This window comes from Xenopus laevis, chromosome 9_10L, assembly GCF_017654675.1.
Source record: "Xenopus laevis strain J_2021 chromosome 9_10L, Xenopus_laevis_v10.1, whole genome shotgun sequence".
Lineage (NCBI taxonomy): Eukaryota > Metazoa > Chordata > Amphibia > Anura > Pipidae > Xenopus > Xenopus laevis.
In genome coordinates, this window is record NC_054387.1 from 44,550,521 (window position 1) to 44,569,303 (window position 18,783).

At 40.6% G+C, this 18,783-nt stretch overlaps 1 protein-coding gene across 4 annotated transcripts in view; it reads right to left on the bottom strand.

Annotated features, from left to right (window-relative positions):
• Positions 1 to 507: 507 nt before the first annotated feature.
• Positions 508 to 18,783, bottom strand: part of rbl1.L (retinoblastoma-like 1 L homeolog) — a 33,499-nt gene continuing 15,223 nt past the window's right edge. For 3 of the 4 annotated variants that reach the window (XM_018234247.2, XM_018234250.2, XM_018234249.2), the window contains 15 exons: positions 17,950 to 18,133; positions 17,332 to 17,498; positions 17,106 to 17,218; positions 16,632 to 16,735; positions 9,985 to 10,122; positions 9,639 to 9,800; positions 9,300 to 9,420; positions 8,733 to 8,948; positions 7,840 to 8,045; positions 5,425 to 5,601; positions 4,982 to 5,053; positions 3,988 to 4,075; positions 3,502 to 3,656; positions 2,311 to 2,475; positions 508 to 2,159 (listed from right to left, as the gene is read on the bottom strand). In XM_018234247.2, coding sequence (XP_018089736.1) covers positions 1,992 to 2,159; positions 2,311 to 2,475; positions 3,502 to 3,656; positions 3,988 to 4,075; positions 4,982 to 5,053; positions 5,425 to 5,601; positions 7,840 to 8,045; positions 8,733 to 8,948; positions 9,300 to 9,420; positions 9,639 to 9,800; positions 9,985 to 10,122; positions 16,632 to 16,735; positions 17,106 to 17,218; positions 17,332 to 17,498; positions 17,950 to 18,133 — 2,236 coding nt within the window. In that variant the 3' untranslated portion in view covers positions 508 to 1,991. 4 annotated transcript variants of the gene reach the window in all.

Below are 18,783 nucleotides of genomic sequence, written 5' to 3' on the forward strand. Positions count from 1 at the left end.
ACCGCCTTTGGTATCTCAATTCTCTTCCAACAAGACAGCAGTTGGCTTCATCGAAACAGCACCGTTGTGTAGCAACATTGCAGGGAAGACTTTTCATATAACCCAGATTTGTCCATTGTTTATTATACTGATTTCAGAAGTGACGTATTTAAAATGTCAGCAAAAAGCAGAAACAGTTTTTATTGTAGGATGGAATTTTACACAAGCCTCACTTTTTCGTAAACAGGAAAAAACAAACATTCGAAACAGTGGGATGACAGGAGCTCAGGAGTAAATGGACCAAAAACTAAAAGGGGCCAGGACCATAAAACAAGTCCCCACACTGTTTAGGTTGGGGGTCCAAGATCCCCCCCCCATATTAAATGTATATTTAATGGCCCATGAGCTGGCACCATATAGTCCAGTGTACAGCGCATAGGCAGTTCAGTTGCAGCTCCTCCTCACTTCCTGCTATTAGGATTGTTTAAACCCCCCCCCCCCCCAAAAAAAGTCTGTGCAAGCAGCCAGTAAGGTAGAGGACATTTTATTTTACATATTTACACAACATGGGCATTTTATATAGACATTTATGGAATATACCCTCCAATCTTCACTATAGATATGTTGAAAGAAATACACTGGATCTGAGGCTACATAGATTTCACCCCTCCTCTGTGAACCATATTAAAGGGTACATGTTAGAAGCTATAACAGGACAAATTCTGGACAAGGTGCATCTGAATGGAAGTGACATTATAATGTACATTACAATGTTCTGTACAGGAAGATTTAAAAAAAGGTGCTAGCAAACCATAAAATGTGTAGATGCTACACAATTTCATTAAGCTCAAAAAGGCAAAGCAAAGGTTCACACAGGTGTTTTAGCACGGCAACTCATTTTAGGTTACGTAAAAGGCATCAGAACGGAGGCACCTAGAGCAGGTTAAAAAACGGCACAGAAAAGGCACTGCAAAACTTTTATACTCCTTTTCAATGAAGTCGGTACAATGAATAGAAATATAGCGCTAAAATAATTGACCAGCAAGATTTTTTTAAAGTCGGTCAAATCTTGGTTGAACTTCAACCCACAGGGTGACAGCAAAACAAATGGGGGGGGGGGTAGAGAGTCGTGCCAGTTTTAGACTGTACTTACATTAGGACAGAAATACCTGACCAGAAAACCAGCACACCGCAGTTAGAACAGGTGGTGGTCTGGGTGGCCTGACTGATTATACCGATCCTGGAGGTTAAAATTTAGGAGGCAGGGACCCCTGCTCCATGCCTAGACCCTGGGGTCAGCACTATTCGCAGACTGAAGACTTCCTTTCAGATGGAGACCCAAGTTCCAACCTCCTGTGGACAGGACACTTGAAAAACAACATCCAGGTACCACCCCACATTTTCTTCGGTCAATCAAATGCCCTGCCTCCTGGAGGATTGAGCTTAACCCCACTGGTCTCCTGTGTCCCCCAGAAAAATAGTGTTTACAAATTAAAAACAAAAAAAGTACTTGCACAAAGCATTGCTTTTAACAAGAAATCTAAAAAACAAAACACTACTGCAGGAAATAATAAAATCCAGTCCTTTAGGGGGCGCCTTCACTGGCAGTGTAGTTACAGCCCAGAACCCTGACAAACACACAATAGGGACAAGGCTGAAGAATGATGTGCTTTGCTTTATCACAATAGTTAAAAATATCATGCTGAGTAGAAACTGATAAAACGGAGTAAATCCATGGAAACAGCAGTGCAGTTGTCACGTGACTGACTGTAGCTGAGAAGTTTTCCACCAAAGAGCCTGGCAGCCAACTGCAGGGACATTACCCATCTGGGTAAGTGAGATTGCAGACAGTGCTAGTACATAGTTTCATATGTGCAAGCAGAGTCTTCATCAACACCTAATTGAATTTGGGGGTCAAGCTCAAAGGCTACTGGGACTGATTCATATAAAACAGAACTAAATTTAACTTTTCAAGGGGCCTAAACCAATGAACAGCAATGGGCAGAATCCACCTAATGGTTGGCCCTCTCGCTCACAACATCCTGCAGGCGTTTCAGCAGAGCATCGTCATTTTCCTGGCAAAGCCTCTTTGCTGGAGACTCTGTGTCGCTGTCTATAGCAATGATTCGCTTCCGACTCCTCTGTTCCTGTTTGAGCATGCTGTTTATGTCCTGCAAGCTCTTCAATAAAAAAAAAAAATGAAATGAGTACTTGCGTTTTCAACAACATAAGCACAAACAAAATCATTTCAACCCATCAGCTTCACAGCCACCAGTCATGCCTCCCTTTATTCTACTGTATAGAAATGCTGACAGTAAGGCCATAACTTACTTTTGAAGGGCTTCCATTAAACTTGTACAGGAGGGCTGTGTGGGGAGTCAGGTTGCCACTGTTCTTATGGGGAGACACATAAATAGAATGTTGCTGGGATACTCTGCGGGGAGAAATAGCTTGTTGCTTGATGCTGGGAAATGGGGAAAGAGGAGGTGCATCCACCTAAAGAGAAAAAAAAAAATAATCACACCATGTATGGCACATAAATACACAATGTTTTTGTTTTTTTTGCTGTAGTTTACTAGTGTGCCAGTGCATTTTGCACCTGTTTTGTATTTGAGGAAGTGCAAACCTGCTGCCAAAGCCTTTTAACATGAACAATGGTAAACAAAGCTGCATTAGAATCAGAAACAATCCCAGCCTTAACATTAACAATGCTGAATGGTATGATTATTTTGCTGCCGATCAGCTTTCAGGCATGTCACTTGATTCTAATATTGACTTATTGGTTTTCAAATCCTGTTGACCAAGGAAGGACGTAAAGACATAGCATTCACAAAATTCTCTTAATCGCACTCAAAAATTTATTTTGAGACAACTTTTTAAAGGACAAGGAAAGTTAAACTAAAGAAGTAATCCAGAAATGTTGTCTGTTATGTTTTGGGCTTCTGTACCAAATCTAGGCAACCACAGCCCTTTAGCAGTAAAGATCTGTGTCTCCAAATATGCCCCAGTAGCTCTCCATCTTCTTTTCTGCTGATTCACTGCAGATGCTCTGTGCTGCTGTCACTTACTGAGCTTAGGGACCCTTACAAAACATACAGTACACATAGAAAAGAAATCAAAGTCACAGTATAAGGCTGATTAGTAATTAATGCAAATAATTACTACATGGCCGCACCGAAGCCAGTGCAATTAACATCAGAATTTAATAATCAGCCCTGTAGCATCGGCTTGTATGACAGTCCAACCTCATTTTCTACTGGATAATTTGTGACGACCCCTAAGCTTAGCTTCTCAACAGCTGCTCAGAGCCCACTGAGCATGCGAGTGTCGCAGACACTTTCCAAGATGGTGCCCCCTGTGACAAGTTTGAAGTCCTGGATCATTGCTGCAATTGAGAAGCTGAAACTTTTGGCTGATGCAATAAGTTCAGTATATAAAACATGGCATTTAGTCCTATTTATTTTTAGGTTTTCCTTCTCCTTTAAACTGCACGTGTGGCCCTTAGAAATGTAACTAGCTTACCAGATGGTCTTGAGTGCTGCTGGAAAACTTTAGTGCAAATAATCTCACACGTTCTACATAGACATTGTTGTAAAACGTTATGAGATCTCCTCGCTCTGCCTGGCCACAGGGGCTGCCACTAAAACCACTGGGGGTTGGATGAGAGTCATTGGAATCTGCAAAGAAAGGGAAATGACAATTTAATATTGTTGATCTGTTGAGGTCTGCACCCATGTGTGGGCCCAAAGCATGACAAATGTCTAAGTGATCTATTTGGAACCAATCAGCGCTCAAACAAGCTATTGGTCTGGTCATTCTTGCTACTAAGTTTCAATGTTGAGAGATTGCCTGCAGACCATTGATCAAACAATAACATTTAGTCATTATATGTGGTACAACTTAATATCTGACCATTTTTTGCCAACTTTAAAAGGACTATCTACATGGAAATTAGACTGTAGATGGTCCATTGTGTGTTTTAGAAAATGACCCCAAACAGTGACTTACTGCTTGCAGTCATCTCTACATCCTGACTTGTGCTGGTTTCATCTTCACTTGCTTGAGGTAACCTCTTCAATAACACACTTCTATAAACCTACAAAAAAATAAATAAATAAAAAAATAAAAGTCCAGATACTGTATCAGTTAGGAGCAAGAGACAGTGACTCTTCCCAGTGTACTTGAGAGCCTGAAAAGCTATAGATGGCACTAGAGACAGGTTAGGTTTGGGTTAATCATTAGAACTACAGCTAAGAGTATTAAAATTGCTTCCCAAGCCTTAAATACTAGCGGATCCTACATCAATCGTCACTGTAGAAGGCTTTTCATATGATCAAAATTTGCAAGTGCATTAAGATGAGGTCAGTAGATTGCCCTGTGTAATTTAGAACACATTCAAAAGTGAAGATTAACAAAACAATATGAAGTAGGACAGCCCTTAAAATGAACATAATAAGACGATGCCCCAAATTGATGTGGTTTGTATTCTTATAAACAAGGAATACTTAAAAAATTCAGAACATCACATACAGACTCATGTCCATTCAATGGAGCATCGAATGTAAATTGGAGCGAGTGTGTGTGTGTCTGTGTGTAAATTGGAGCGAGTGTGTGTGTCTGTGTGTAAATTGGAGCAAGTGTGTGTGTGTCTGTGTAAATTGGAGCGAGTGTGTGAGCGTGAGTAAATTAGAGTGAGCGAGAGTGTGTGCGAGTGTGAGCGTGAGCGAGAGGGTGTGTGAGTAAATTAGAGAATGTGTGTGAGCGTGTGTGTCCCGGGCACAAACAAAATGACACACCCTCAATTGAATGTGAATATGTCAAAAGTTGTAACATAACAGAAACAGAAGCATGTATGTTATGCAACGCTTTACATGTTTTTTTTTAGTTTTCAAAATTAATAATAATGCAAGGGGAAATCCAAAAAATGCAGAAACAAGGAAAAATTAATGATTAGCAATATAAATAACTGAACAATATGTCATGAGCAACACAATTCACTTACGTGGCTATTTGCCTGGGGCTGGTTTCTGTAACATTTCATGATGTCGTGAAACAGTCTCTCTTCTTTACTGATCTTAAGTTAAAAAAAAAAAAAAAATGTATTTATATATTCATCATAAAGAATACAAATATCTAATGAAGTTTTATTAATCAACTGGAGAGCTCTTTGTTATATATACACAGGAATATTTGCCATGGCAGCAACAGTCTGAAAGCCAACCAGGATATGATCCAGATGAATGCTGATTTGCTGCGCTCTATACTTTTTCAGCCTACTAAAATATTTTGATCAGTAAGTGCATTTTGTACTAAACTTAGAGCAAAATCATTTGTAAACATCAATTATAACTGAACTTTCTTTGCCCTGACAACAGAAAGGGCATTTCACAACAGATAATGTTCTCCTTTGCAGTGTTAAAGCTGCTGTCAAATAGAAAAGCTTACCTTGGCCATTATGTACACAGCACAGAGGAGGAGCTGATCCAAGTGTCTGTCTTTCATTAGGTCTGTGCAATGGACAAGCGAGTACACAAACAGAGTCCAGATCTTCCGCCGCAAATCATTGGACACATCCAGCTTTAGGCACAAGTCACGGAGACGGACACTAGCTAAGTGATACATCTGCAGCACAAAGTTTAAAAATTCTATGGCCATTCAAAAGAGCATGACACAAAAACCATCAAGAATCATTACATGGCTAAACTTCAACATCTTGCACAAGAAATCCTGGGAATTGCAGTTTAATATCACAGTTTTCTGAACTCTACAATAAAAACTCTAGCAAAGTATTTGCTATTTGTAAGAACATTTGCATTTAAATGATCCTGGCTTATATATTTCCTGGTAAATACAAGCCTATGTTCTTCCACTCTTGTGCTTTTAGCTCAGTCTCAAGCGAGTCAGTGTTCAGACATCTCTACGTTCTCTTATAACAGGCGATTTTCAACATTACACAGAGGTAGATTTTTCAAAGGTCGAATTTTAGATTCATGCATTTTTTTTAAAAAAAAATTTTTTTTCAAATTCAGGTGAATAAGGATCGAAACGTAAATCTAATTTGAACTAGATTCGAGATTTTTCTCTGAAAAAAAAAACGCAAATGGACATCGGCAGGTTTTAGGTGGCGAATAGTCGAATTAGAGTTCTTAATGTGCTAGAGTATCATAAGTGTAGAAAATTTTATTAGAAATTTTTGAAAAACTCAAATTGGCAGTTTTGACCATTAAAAAAAACCTCAAATTCGAATTTCTAATTCTCAATTAGACCCTTGATAAATCTGTCCCATAGTTTCTTCAGATTTTTATCAGTTGAACGGATAGTGTAATTTTAAGTCTTTGTTTTGAATATAATCACTGCCTTTACATGACACAGAATGCCATGGGTTTCCAAACAACAATTGCCAAAACAGCAACTGCAATCGGCTTGGAAGCGTCAGTTAAATGTTTGAATAACACACAGAGTTGTTGGAACAAAATACTCTGAATTGTCCTTTATGCTATTGTGTAAGACAATGAATAAATGCTCCTGTCAGGGCAGTAATCAACTGTTTAATCCCTGGAGTAAACAAAGTTAAAAGAATTTAAATTTGTTTCACTTTTAACTGTAAAGGTCCCCATAGAGGCAAAGATTTTTCTTTGCCGAACGACCGATTTAAGCGAAGTCCGACCAATTCGTCAAATTATCGTGAAGTTAGTGGGATTCAAACGATTGCACATCTTATGATTTTTCGTCCGACATCTGTCAGAAAATTGATCGGCCAGGTTAAAACAAAAATCTTTATTGGCCCCAGTGCAATCTATCTATGTTTGCAGGGCCAAGCAGGCAGCTACCCTTCAGTTTTGCTGCAAATATCGCCTGAAATGGTCTTTTTAGCAAATTGACATCGGCAGGTTTTAGGTGGTGAATAGTCGAATTAGAGTTCTTAAAGTGCTCGAGTTTGATAAGTCTCGAAATTTTTGAAAAACTCGAAATGAGTTTGAATAACTCCCTTGGCAGTTTTGACCATTAAAAAAACCCCTCAAATTCTAATTTCGAATTCTCAATTCGACCCTTGATAACTCTGCCCCATAGTGTCTTCAGTTGAATGGATAGTGTAATTTTAAGTCTTTGTTTTGAATATAATCACTGCCTTTACATGACACAGAATGCCATGGGTTTCCAATCAACAATTGCCAAAACAGCAACTGCAATCAGCTTGGAAGCGTTAGTTAAATGTGTGAATAACACACAGAGTTGTCGGAACAAAATAAAGGAATTGTCCTTTATGCTATTGTGTAAACCAATGAGGGCTCAGGGCAATAATCAACTGTTTAATCCCTGGAGTAAACAAAGTGAAAGAATTTAGAGTTGTTTCACTTTTAACTTTAAAGGTCCCCATAGAGGCAAAGATTTTTCTTTGCAGACCAATCCGTCAAATTATCGTGAATTTAGTGGGATTCGAATGATCGCACATCTTATGATTTTTTTGTCCGACATCTGTCAGAAAATTGATCGACCAAGTTAAAAAAAATCTTTGTCGGTCCCAGTGCAATCTATCTATATTTGCAGGGCCAAGCAGGCAGCTACCCTTCAGTTTTGCTGCTAATATCGCCTGAAATGGTCTTTTTATTTGATGGACACATCGTACATTTAAACGATAGTTTCGAGATAATCATGGTCTCACGATAAAAAAAAAATCTTTTAAAGATCTTTACATCTATGGCCAGCTTTAGACAGCAATCTATGAAGCAGGTTGCCTGGCATCATGCTTTCTGCCTATACTTGTGAATACAAGGTAAAAACAGAGTTTGCATTGCTGGCAGTTAAAGGCTCATATGTAACCACAAGTCAATCATTGTCAACAATATATTTTAGCCTTACCTTTCTGAAGAACAAAGCCAGAGAGCCCGTTTTCTTGGGCTTGCGTGCTGATGTGGGACAGGTTTCCAGATTTCTACCCAACTGATGCTTCGTAAGCGGGCTGATCAGGGCTTGTGCAGTTAAAGGCACTGGAACAGAATTTTCACTTTGCGATGGAGACGTTTTCATCGTAACAGAAAGGCTCTTGCCAGTTTCAAGTGCCACGCCTAATAAGTAGCAGCAGTAATGGATTAAAAGAGATGTTCTTTGTTTGCATTTGTAATTAAAGTTAGGCTAAGGTCACCGTAACATTTTATATAATAAGCCCATGTGTGCAGTCAGTGACATCAATGGCATTGACCTCTCACAATCTGAATAAGTCTGATTTTAGCCTAAAAATTAAAAAAAAAAAAAAAAAATTATATATATATATATATATATATATATATATATATATATATATATATATATATATATATATATATATATTTTTTTTTTTTTTTGTTTTTTGTGGCCTGAAATCCATCTTGTTTACACAGCCAGGTGGATGCCATTTAATAAACAGGGCACAATAGATTAAGCGTAAGTGCTTATGTCATGCCCTGGGCACCCCGTAACACCTATTATTCTATAGATTTGTAACCTCATAATTTATAGATTTGTAACCTTCTCATGGGTATTGAGAAGTTAATGCATGCCCTGATCGAATGGTGGTTAGGGCACTATTCTGATCGTAATATCTGAAACCTCTGCCATATAGTATTTGGTACAGATACACGTAATGCTAGATAACGGAAAAACATTGTAATAGGATTTAATCGGAAACTGAAGACAAATGAAATGGTCAGTGACCAAATTGCCTAATTCTAGAGAGGTAAGATTAAAGCTTTCGCCTTTTAAGATCCAGTAATTACCTTGTACAGGTATGGCAACTGCATGTCCGATAGGATGGACAGTTTTAACAGGAGATGGGCTTATTGCAATCCTTATGCGGGTGATATCAGGTGTGGTTATTTTATCAGCAGCTGGTTCCCTTGGGCAGTCATCTCCAAAGAGCCTCCTCTTGGCACTACCAGCAGCTGGTGAACTGTAACGGTCATGAACAGAAATCGGCGAGAGTGGCTGGCAGTCTATAGCAAAACAGAATTCCAATGATAAATGTCATTACTAATAGACAGACATAACCTTTATCCATGTTCCAAACAAAAGTTAAGAAATGGAACATACTGCCATTTCGTACAGCAGAAATCACCATTTATGTGTGATAATGATCTGACTGAGCAAAGACAAGTAGTAGTGATAACCAGTCAAGCACACAAAACACTTATTCAGAATTTAAATTAAATAAATTTTCCCCCCAAAACCAATACATTAAATATTTGCTCTCAGGTGCAAAATCACATACGCAAACACAAAATTATTTTACTTGTATGATCTCTATCATTGTGGATGACCTCACTACCATAGGCCCATTTTCTCACCTCGCCTATATGATCCCCCCAGGTCTTTCACACGAGGATGAACAATGGGAGATGCAGGTATCATGGGCAAGTGGCCCACCAAAGCCTCATTTCCAGTTTCAAAGTTGCTGGGTATTATTACCTATGACATGAAAAAAAAAAAGCAACTCAATTTCAAAACAATTGAAAAAGAAAAACTATTTTCCACTGAATCTAAATCAATGTTTCAACACCAACTAGGAAGGCACCTCAGCAGTGGCAAGAAAGATGGAAGCTTTTTAACCAGATGATGGAATAAAAATATGCACGTAATGTATGTTCTGGGAATACGGTCTAAGGTGCGGGATATATTTCACATACCTCTTCACAGGTTGGCACATCATCAACAGCATCAAGATGAACCCAGAGAACAGAATCACTGGTCCAGGCACGGCTCTCCAAGATTTGTTCTTCAATGGTATTGAGGTGTTTTACCATATCCCGTGACAGCCCATCTTCAGAGCGAATAAACACTTCTATTACCTAAAGGGGATTCAGGTTGGAATCATGTGTCAAGGGTAGGACTTGCTGGGGCATCCCTGCTCCCCAATAACAAAGTTTCCATTCAAAAGTAAAATAAATTTTTCATTTTACAGGCAAGCAAGGTAAGCAGAGAACATCAACTTGTGCTATTTACTTTTATTCAGCTGTGGTGTCCAGCACGTACCTTGTAGAAGTAGAAAGCACTCAGTTTAAGTACTTCAATGGTCCAGGGGAAGGTCTTGGGAGAACTGTAAGCAAATAGGACAATTTCCAAACAGCAGGCAATAAGTGACTGATGAAAGATGTCTTGCTCTAATAGAGCCTGAAAAAAAAATACATAAAGCATGCAAGATTAAAAATAAATGATAAAACCTAATAATCTTTGGATACAAATTGTGTTTTTAACCTCGTTTAAGAAACAAAGACTGTCAAAGCAAAACAATTAATTATGCCCCACTGCATAAGACATTTTTCTTAAACCCCAGTGATTCGCTTCTTATTGACTGTGCCACGAGAAATATTTAAAAAAAAAAACCAATGTGTTCATGCTGTCTCTCCTCACCTAGAGCCCTATTATCGGACATTTGAAACCTGCGATTTTGCCTAGGGTGTTGGTGGCAAAAACAAGATTTTTGATACTCACCATAGAGGGGACACAGGGACTTTAGGGGTTAAGCTCCATCCTCCAGGACACTTATCAATTATTTGAAAGGGGCGTGTCTGGATCTCCAGCTTAACCCAACACGCTGTGATTATTCCAATCAGTTTGTACCAAAGATACTGCTATAATATAGTGGATAATGTACCCCCTACTGTAATTTATAAAGATATTATGTCACCGAGGAGTTGTGACCATATAAAAGCACGAGCCCGAAGGCCGAGTGATTTTATACAGGTCACATAACTCCGAGGTGACTTCTAATATCTTTATAAATTACAGTAGGGGGTACATTATGCGTTATAATCTACATTTTGTTTGAAATGTTGGGAGGGGGGTCGGTGTCCAATTCTGGTCGCCAGTGTCCAAATCGGGTGCGCCGGCGTCCAATTCGGGTTCGTCTGCGTTCAATTTGAACGCGACCGTGTCAAATTCGGACGTGATGCGTCAAATTCGGCAGCCCGGGGACCCCTGTTATAACAGGAGCGTTCAGACGTTAGATCGCACCGTTTATAAGGATATAATTTACAGTCTGGTCCCATAGGGAAATGACCAGACTGTTGATTATAAATGAATAATAACCAAAATAATGATGGCATAAAACAAACAGAAGGCATATTCCACCCTGGACCAACGTGGTCAACAATTTTCATGAGGGAGGGAAGTCCTGTGTCCCCCCTATTGACTACAGAGAAACAGATTAAACGGGGACTATCAAAAATCTTGTTTTCTCTGTCATCTCTGGGGGACACAGGGAACTTAAAGCAGCCCCAGAACAATGGGTGGGAAGAGTAGAATTGTATTGACACTTTACTGCACTACAGAGTGCAGAACCTTGCGGCCAAATGCCACCTTGGCTAAGGAGTACGTGTCAAGGTTGTAAAATTGTGAATGTGTGGACTGAGGACCAAGTAGCCGCTTTGCAAATCTGCTCCACTGAGGCAGAGTTGCGCCACACCCAGGAAGCTCCTGCTGCTCTTGTTGAGTGAGCTTGCGCATTGGTGCTTGCACTGGTGGCGTCTTTCCTTTGGTCGTATTGTTTCTCTGACCCATCTTGCAATGGTCGTCTTGGAAGCTGCCTGACCCTTTTTGGGTCCCACTGGAATCAGGAACAAGGATGGAATGTCGAAAGTGTTTGGATCTTTCTATATACCAGCAGAGTGCTCTAACTATGTCCAACTTGTGGAGTCGCCGTTCTTTTGTCATTCTTTGGATCAAAGCACAATGTTGGCACTACAATTTCCTGATTTACGTGACACTGAGATACCACTTTAGGTAAGAAGGATAAAGTTATTAGTACTGCTTTGTCCTTGTTAAAAATTAGGAAGGGCGCCTCACATGCGCTCAACCCGGACACTCTTCTGGCTGAAGAGATTATAAGTAATGACTCCGAGATTGATCCCATGTGCTCAAAAGGTGGCTTGATTAACGCTTCGAGTACCAGATTTAAGTCCCACCCTGGAACTGGAGGGTGAAACAGAGGTCGTAAATGTTGAACTCCCTGAATATCCTTATGGAATCTAGCGCCAGTCCTGACTGGAATAATACTGATAAGGCTGAGATTTCTACCTTAAAGGAGAAGGAAAGCTAGGGAGGCATTTTATTGCCAATAGATTAGCTGCAATAGTGCAAGCTAGAATGCTATATTTATTCTGTAGAATGTTTTACCATACCTGAGTAAAAAGCTCTAAAAACTCTCTGTTTGTTTAGGATAGGAGCTGCAGGATTAACATGGTGTGACATCACTTCCTGCCTGAGTCTCTCCCTGCTCTGGGCTCAGATTACAGTAGAGAAGGGAGGGGGGGGGAGAGGAGCAAACTGGGCATGCTCCTGCCCAGGGCAATGAGGTTTAAGCTGAAGGCAGGAAGTCTGATACAGAAGCCCATGTGTACACAATAGAAGGAAAGAAATGCAGTGTTTCTTTTGACAGGGGATTCAGAGCAGCACTACTTTGGGGGTTTACTGGTGTATTTAGATGGACCTTTCTGATAAGGCTTACTTAGTTTTAACCTTTGTAATGACCTCTTCTGATAGTCCTTATTTCTGCCAGATGGCTGTTTCAACAGCCACCCTGTCAAAAGGAATAGACCCGGGTTGGGGTGGGCTATCGGACCTTGTAGGAGGTCTTTTCTGGGGGTCAATCGTATTGGATGATCTACCAACATGTCCTGTAGATCCGAGAACCATGTCCTTCTTGGCCAGTATGGTGCCACCAGAATTATTGTGAGTTGTGATTGCCTGATCTTCTTCAGTACCCGAAGTAACATAGGAAAAAGTGGAAAGACGTCTATCTGATGCAATCGGATCTCGGCATTGGGCAAAATATTTTGGGACTTTTCGGTGATGAACTAGTTTGGCAAACGCTTCCGGATGCAACCCGCATTCTCCTGCGTCTAAGCAATTTAGACGGAGGTAATCTGCTTTACTGTCAGATTGCAGACAGTCTCACCCTGTTGGCTTACGCCCAGCGGAGTATTTTTTCCGCTTCTGCTAGGGCTGCTTTGCTGCGGGTTCCTCCCTGCCAATTTATGTATGCCACAGTTGTTGCGTTGTCGCTTTGCATCCGTACCAGTCTCGCTTGAAGCAGCTGTGACCATTGATCTAGTGCCAATTTTACGGCTCCCAGTTCCAGTATGTTTATCGGAAGATTGGATTCTTCTGGAGACCATGGTCCTTGTGCTGTTGTTCCAGGTCACTCCGCATCCCCGGAGGCTGGCATCCATGGCTATGACATTTCAGTCTGGTGTAGCCCCATATTGTCCCGTGCTGGGTTTTAGCAACCAGATGATAGAATTTCTGGTTGGCTGAGATAGCGAGAAAACTCTGGATAGGGTCCCCCTTTCCACACCGCCATTATGTTCGCCTGTAGAGGGCGCAGGTGCATCTGTGCAAATGGTATTGCCTCTATTACCGAGACCATCACTCCTAGTACTCTCATTTCCGCATGTATTGTTTTCTGAGTGTGAAGCGGATGTTTGACCTGCTCTCTGAGTCTTCTCTGCTTTTTGTGTGGGAGAGATACTATCTGAGAAATTGTGTTGAATTCCAGTCCAAGGAATGACATCTGGTGGCTGGGAATTAACTTGGACTTAGACCAATTTATAGTTGGCCTTGTTCCATTCCCCTGATTACTGATCATAGGGTTTATATTTTGAAAATGACAAATCTGACAAATTTGTTTAGTAGCTTCAGATCCAGCACTGGTCTGAATGACACATCCTTCTTCGGAACAATGAAGAGATTTGCGTAAAATCTCGAGAATCTCTCTTGTGAGGGGACTGGTATTCTTACTCCCGATCCCTCCATCATGGAGATGCAGTCTAGAAAGGCTTGGGCCTTGATGCTGTTGATGGGAACTTGACATTAAAGGAATAGTTCAGTGTGAAAATAAAAACTGTGTAAATAGATAGACTGTGCAAAATAAAAAATGTTTCTTATATAGTTAGTTAGCCAAAAATGTAATGTATAAAGGCTGGAGTGAACAGATGTCTAATAAAACAGCCAGAATCCAACTTCCTGCTTTTCAGCTCTATAACTCTGAGCTAGTCAGCGACTTGGAAGGGGGGCCACATGGTACATTTCTGTTCAGTGAGTTTGTAATTGATCCTCAGCATTCAGCTCAGATTCAAAAGCAACAGATATGACCCATGTGCCCCCCCCCCTCAAGTCTCTGATTGGTTACTGCCTGATAGCCAGGGTAACCAGTCAATGTAAAAAAAGAGAGATGAAAAGCAGGAAGTAGTGTTCTGACTGACATGTTATACATCAAATCACTCCAGCCTTTATACATTACATTTTTGACTAACTATATTAGAAACATTTTTTATTTTGCACAGCCTATTTACAAAGTTTTTATTTTTACACTGAACAATTCCTTTAAGAACTTTTTGGGGGGGGAATAGCGAAGAAGTCGATATGATAACCCTCTGATACTCTCTCTTTCACCCAGGCATCTGAAGAGTGGTAGGTCCATGCCCCCCGGAATCGTAGTAGAACCCTATTTGTTCCCTTGATTCCAGAGGGAGTGCCCCGTCAGGCCGTTGTCGATTTTTTGTTTGTAGGCTTGCTGTGGGGCTTATTGTTCTTCCATGTTGGTCATCCCCGGTCACTTGTTTTGGATCAAAAATGTGATCTTTGCAATGAATTGCTTCTTCGAGGGAAACTTGGCCTCGAAAAAACCATCCTCGTCTGGAGGTCGTAGTTCTATTCTTTGATTGAGCAAGAAAGGTGCTCTTTCCTCCGTCACTTGAGAAATATTTTTTTCTAATTCCTCACCAAATAAATAGTCTTTGTCCCTTGAACAGAAGTGAAGTGATTTCTTAGAGCAGAGATCTGCAGACCAACTTTTGAGCCACAGGGTCCGCCTTGCTGCTATTGAAAGTGCTGATGGCCTGGCTGAGGCATCTAACGTAGTGTCACATAGGTGTGCTAATGCGTCCACGATTGAAAAAAATGGATGAAAGGAGATCCGATCTGGGGACGCCCTGTTGAGTATCTCTGAGGAGAGCCTCCGCCCAGGCTTGTTTGGCTCTTGATACTCACGCCAAAGCTAGTAATGGTCGTAGTGCTAAGCCAGATGCAGAAAAAATTGCTCTAGAGTACTTTCCATCCGCCTGATCTTTAAATGCTGCGGCATCAGTAACCGGTTACGTGGCAGATTTTGACAGTTGCGATACTGGTGCATCTATTACTGGAGGATTAGACCATTTATCCATAAGTTACTTTGGTAATTAATAAAATTTGTGTTGCCTTTTGAAGAGTCCTGTGGCTTCGTTCTTCTCTTTCTGTGTTTGTGAAATATTCAGAATGTCGAGGACTGGATTAAAAATGCAGTCAATGTCATGTTGTGTGTCTGTATCTTTGCCCTCCCCTTGGATCTCTTCCTCCTCTGAGGATGCATCTGATGGAGGGAGTTCCCCTTCTGACTGGGAAGAGTTTTGATCTGCTGATGATGCGTCTGAACGGTTATGTGGAGCGGCATCAATCTTAAGGCTATCTGCTCTCTTGTGCTTGCCTGTATGCTTGTGGTTCAGTTTAGATAATACCTTGACTAGATTATCAGCAATAGCTGGAAGTCCCTGTAGGGTTGCCAGGGATTGCGACAATTGTATGGCCCACAGTGGTGCTGTTGCCTCTTGTGAGGTATTTCCTCCTGTGCTCTGGGATGTGCCCTGCGAGTCTGGGTTCCCTGGCTGAGACAGACTTTGTTTGGGGTTGTACACTTGAATGGGAGGCGTGCCGAGTGTGCTGGTGCCCTTCCCTCTGCGGACGCGTGCCAAACTCTGTAAATTTGTTTGTGGTTTTTTTTTTTTTTTTTTTAAGGGAGTCGCACCGGCCGCAAGGGATGATTTGTTGTGTCCTCCTCGTGCTCTTGCCCTGTGATTCTGCGCCTGGGAGCTGCCTTCACAAGGAGCACTGTGAGCGCTCTCCTATGTGTGGCTGCTGTGAGAAGGCGGGGGTGGAAGGCAGTGAGGTAGGAAACGCTTCCCTGCATCCACTGTGGTGTTGGTATTAGAGTCTGAAGAGCTGAGAGAGAGAATGGATGACTGATGTGTTCCTCTCTGCATCCACCGTCCAGACCTTCTGTTCCCTGTGGGAAGCAGGCTTGTCTGATGTGCTCATTCAGCATTTTCTGGGCTGTCAGTATTGGCCCATGTTATTCCCTCGTAGGGGGCAACCCTCCAGGTTGCAAGGGTTTCTCCTGCTCCTGGGTTGCCCCTGTCGTCCAATGTGATGTTGTTGTTATAATATATAAATTTTGTAGAAAAAAACTTCTTCATGAGAGAAGCTGTCCATCCTCCCGGTAGCAGGACACTTAAAAAAACTGATTGGAATAAGCACAGTGTGTGGGGTTAAGCTAGAGACCCAGACACCCCTTTTTGAATAATTTAAGTGTCCTGCCTCCTGGAGGATGGCGTTTAACCCTTAAGGTACCCGTGTCCCCCAGAGACGACCGAGAAATCAGGATTAACTTATATTGTGTCTTTGGTGAATGAGATATTTAGCTTTAGATTAAAATGGCAATACCATGCACATTAAGACATTGTGAGTTTCTCATCTTAAAAGCAATCATTAAATACAAGGAATCAAAAGTATTGTATACTACATGCTACCAAGTCAGGGAATATAACTATAAACTGGGTCAACCATGTAAAATCAAATTTATTTCTTACCGTCAAATCTTTCCCATGAAGTCTCCTGCTTTCCTGGACAACTATGGTCTCTAGTACTTTAAAGTACAAAATTTCAGCCAGTTTCCACCGATTGACTGCAAAATCTATACAAGAGAATAGCAAGAGACTGAGACTGCCCATATTTCATGATCCACAGAATTCACAACTGAGCAAAAATGAATTTGCTTAAACAAAAGCAGCAAACAATGTAGTTATATGAAATATGCTTACCCAATTATTTTCTGACTTATCAAACAAGAAAATAGCTATTATTGAACAAATGAAGATAAACTGTCCACTAAGTAGGATCAGTGACAGTTATTCAAAGCAAAAGTGGGGGGAAAAAATGGCAGTTAATGATTTAGAATTATTTTGAACAAAAATATATTGGTATATTTTGCCCCCATTTAAGGTTATAAATATCAAACCTGCAATTAAGAGTAAACAGCTGATAAATAGGAATTCTTAACTCACCAATATGAGACCCAGGTTGGTCTTCTGTGGATTGTGTATAGTGATCGACGAATCGAAGTCCGATATCTCGGACTATATTCAATACATTCTCTATTGGGTTTCTAACACATGACCTGATAACACAAACATTGAGTGTGTTAATAAAAATGAATAATGAACAACAGATATCCTTTATATTCACAGTTCTTTGTATCACAAATAGGACAAAGCTATGTAGAGAGCTTACTTGAAAACTTCGATTAGCTGCTCACTTGGAGCATTTCTGAGTCCTGCCACCATGCTCTGTAACCTACTAACACATTGTGTTGCTGACGAAACAGGTGTGATTACAGTTTGCTCCTCCTTCAGGTAACCCCTACCAGTCAGAGGAGTAGATGGAGCAAAAGACCTTTTCTGCAAAATGAAGTGAAAAATTCCAAGTGTCTTATTGTTGTGAGAATAGATAGGTATAACAAAATTCCTCAATCAGCCCAAATCTCAAACTAACTGGCCTTCACGCTGGCCCCCCTTCGCTCATAAGGTTACAGATATATAGAAACATTGGGGTAACAGTCACCGTGCTATAGTGCCAGAGGTACCCAGGGCACAAATAAACACTCACCCCAAATCTCACCCTAACTGGCCTTCAGGCTGAGCCTCCTTAGCTCATAAGGTTATAGATGTAGAGAAACATTGGGGTAACAGTTACCTTGCTATAGTTCCAGGGGTAGCCAAGGCACAAATAAGCACTCACCCCAAATCTCACCCTAACTGGCCTTCAGTCTGGGCCCTTAACTCAAAAACACAGTAAAAGTAAACAATTTTACAAGCACAGGTACTGTGCAACCATTTATCCAACATGTACCTTTTCAAAATGTTGCTGCAGGTTGCACTCCATTTGTTTCCGTGGAGTGCAGTTTCCTATAGGAAATTCAACAAATTTTCTGGGACTTCCAATCTCCTCGTCTGCATCTACACCCAGAAACACCCGCTCGTCAAAGTCTCCCTTAGTAAGGACATACTCTTCATACTCTTTATTCAAGGATTTACTATGGGGAAAGAGGATAAAATTAGTTTATACAAAGATTATTACAAATGATTGTACTGCAGAGAAATAACAGATTCTTAAAGCAGCACTCCAGTAGCTGACCAAATTGAACCATTTTATTAAAATTCGTTTAGGGTCCAAAATAATCCAACTTACTTAAAGAGACACTCCCCCTAAATGTAGTATACAACATAAAAAAAGGAGCATTCCCTATTTAGGAGGCTGAGAGAAAGCAATCAATGCAGAACTTGTTGTTAGTGTTCTTTTATATAAGGTGATTAGAGCAATTCCTAAGGGCCAATTTATAAAGGCACGCAGGATCATTTCTGAAGAGGAAAAGTATAACTTGACAATTGGATACCCTCAAACAAGAGATTTATTAAAAAAGGGTAAAGATCAAAAGATATTGAGAATTGTGCCAAAGAAGTGGGTAAGATGCCTAGGAAACAGTTACTCACATATAAACAAAAAAACAACAGAAATGTTCCCATTTGTAAGTCAGTATAGTACCCAGAGCAAAGAAATAGAACGGATTGTTTACAGGTACTGGCCACTATTACAAAAGGAAAAAACACTTAGGAGTGCTCTGGCAAATCCTCCAGTGTTCAGTTACATAAAAAGGCAGGTGACTCAGAGACATACTGTCTATCA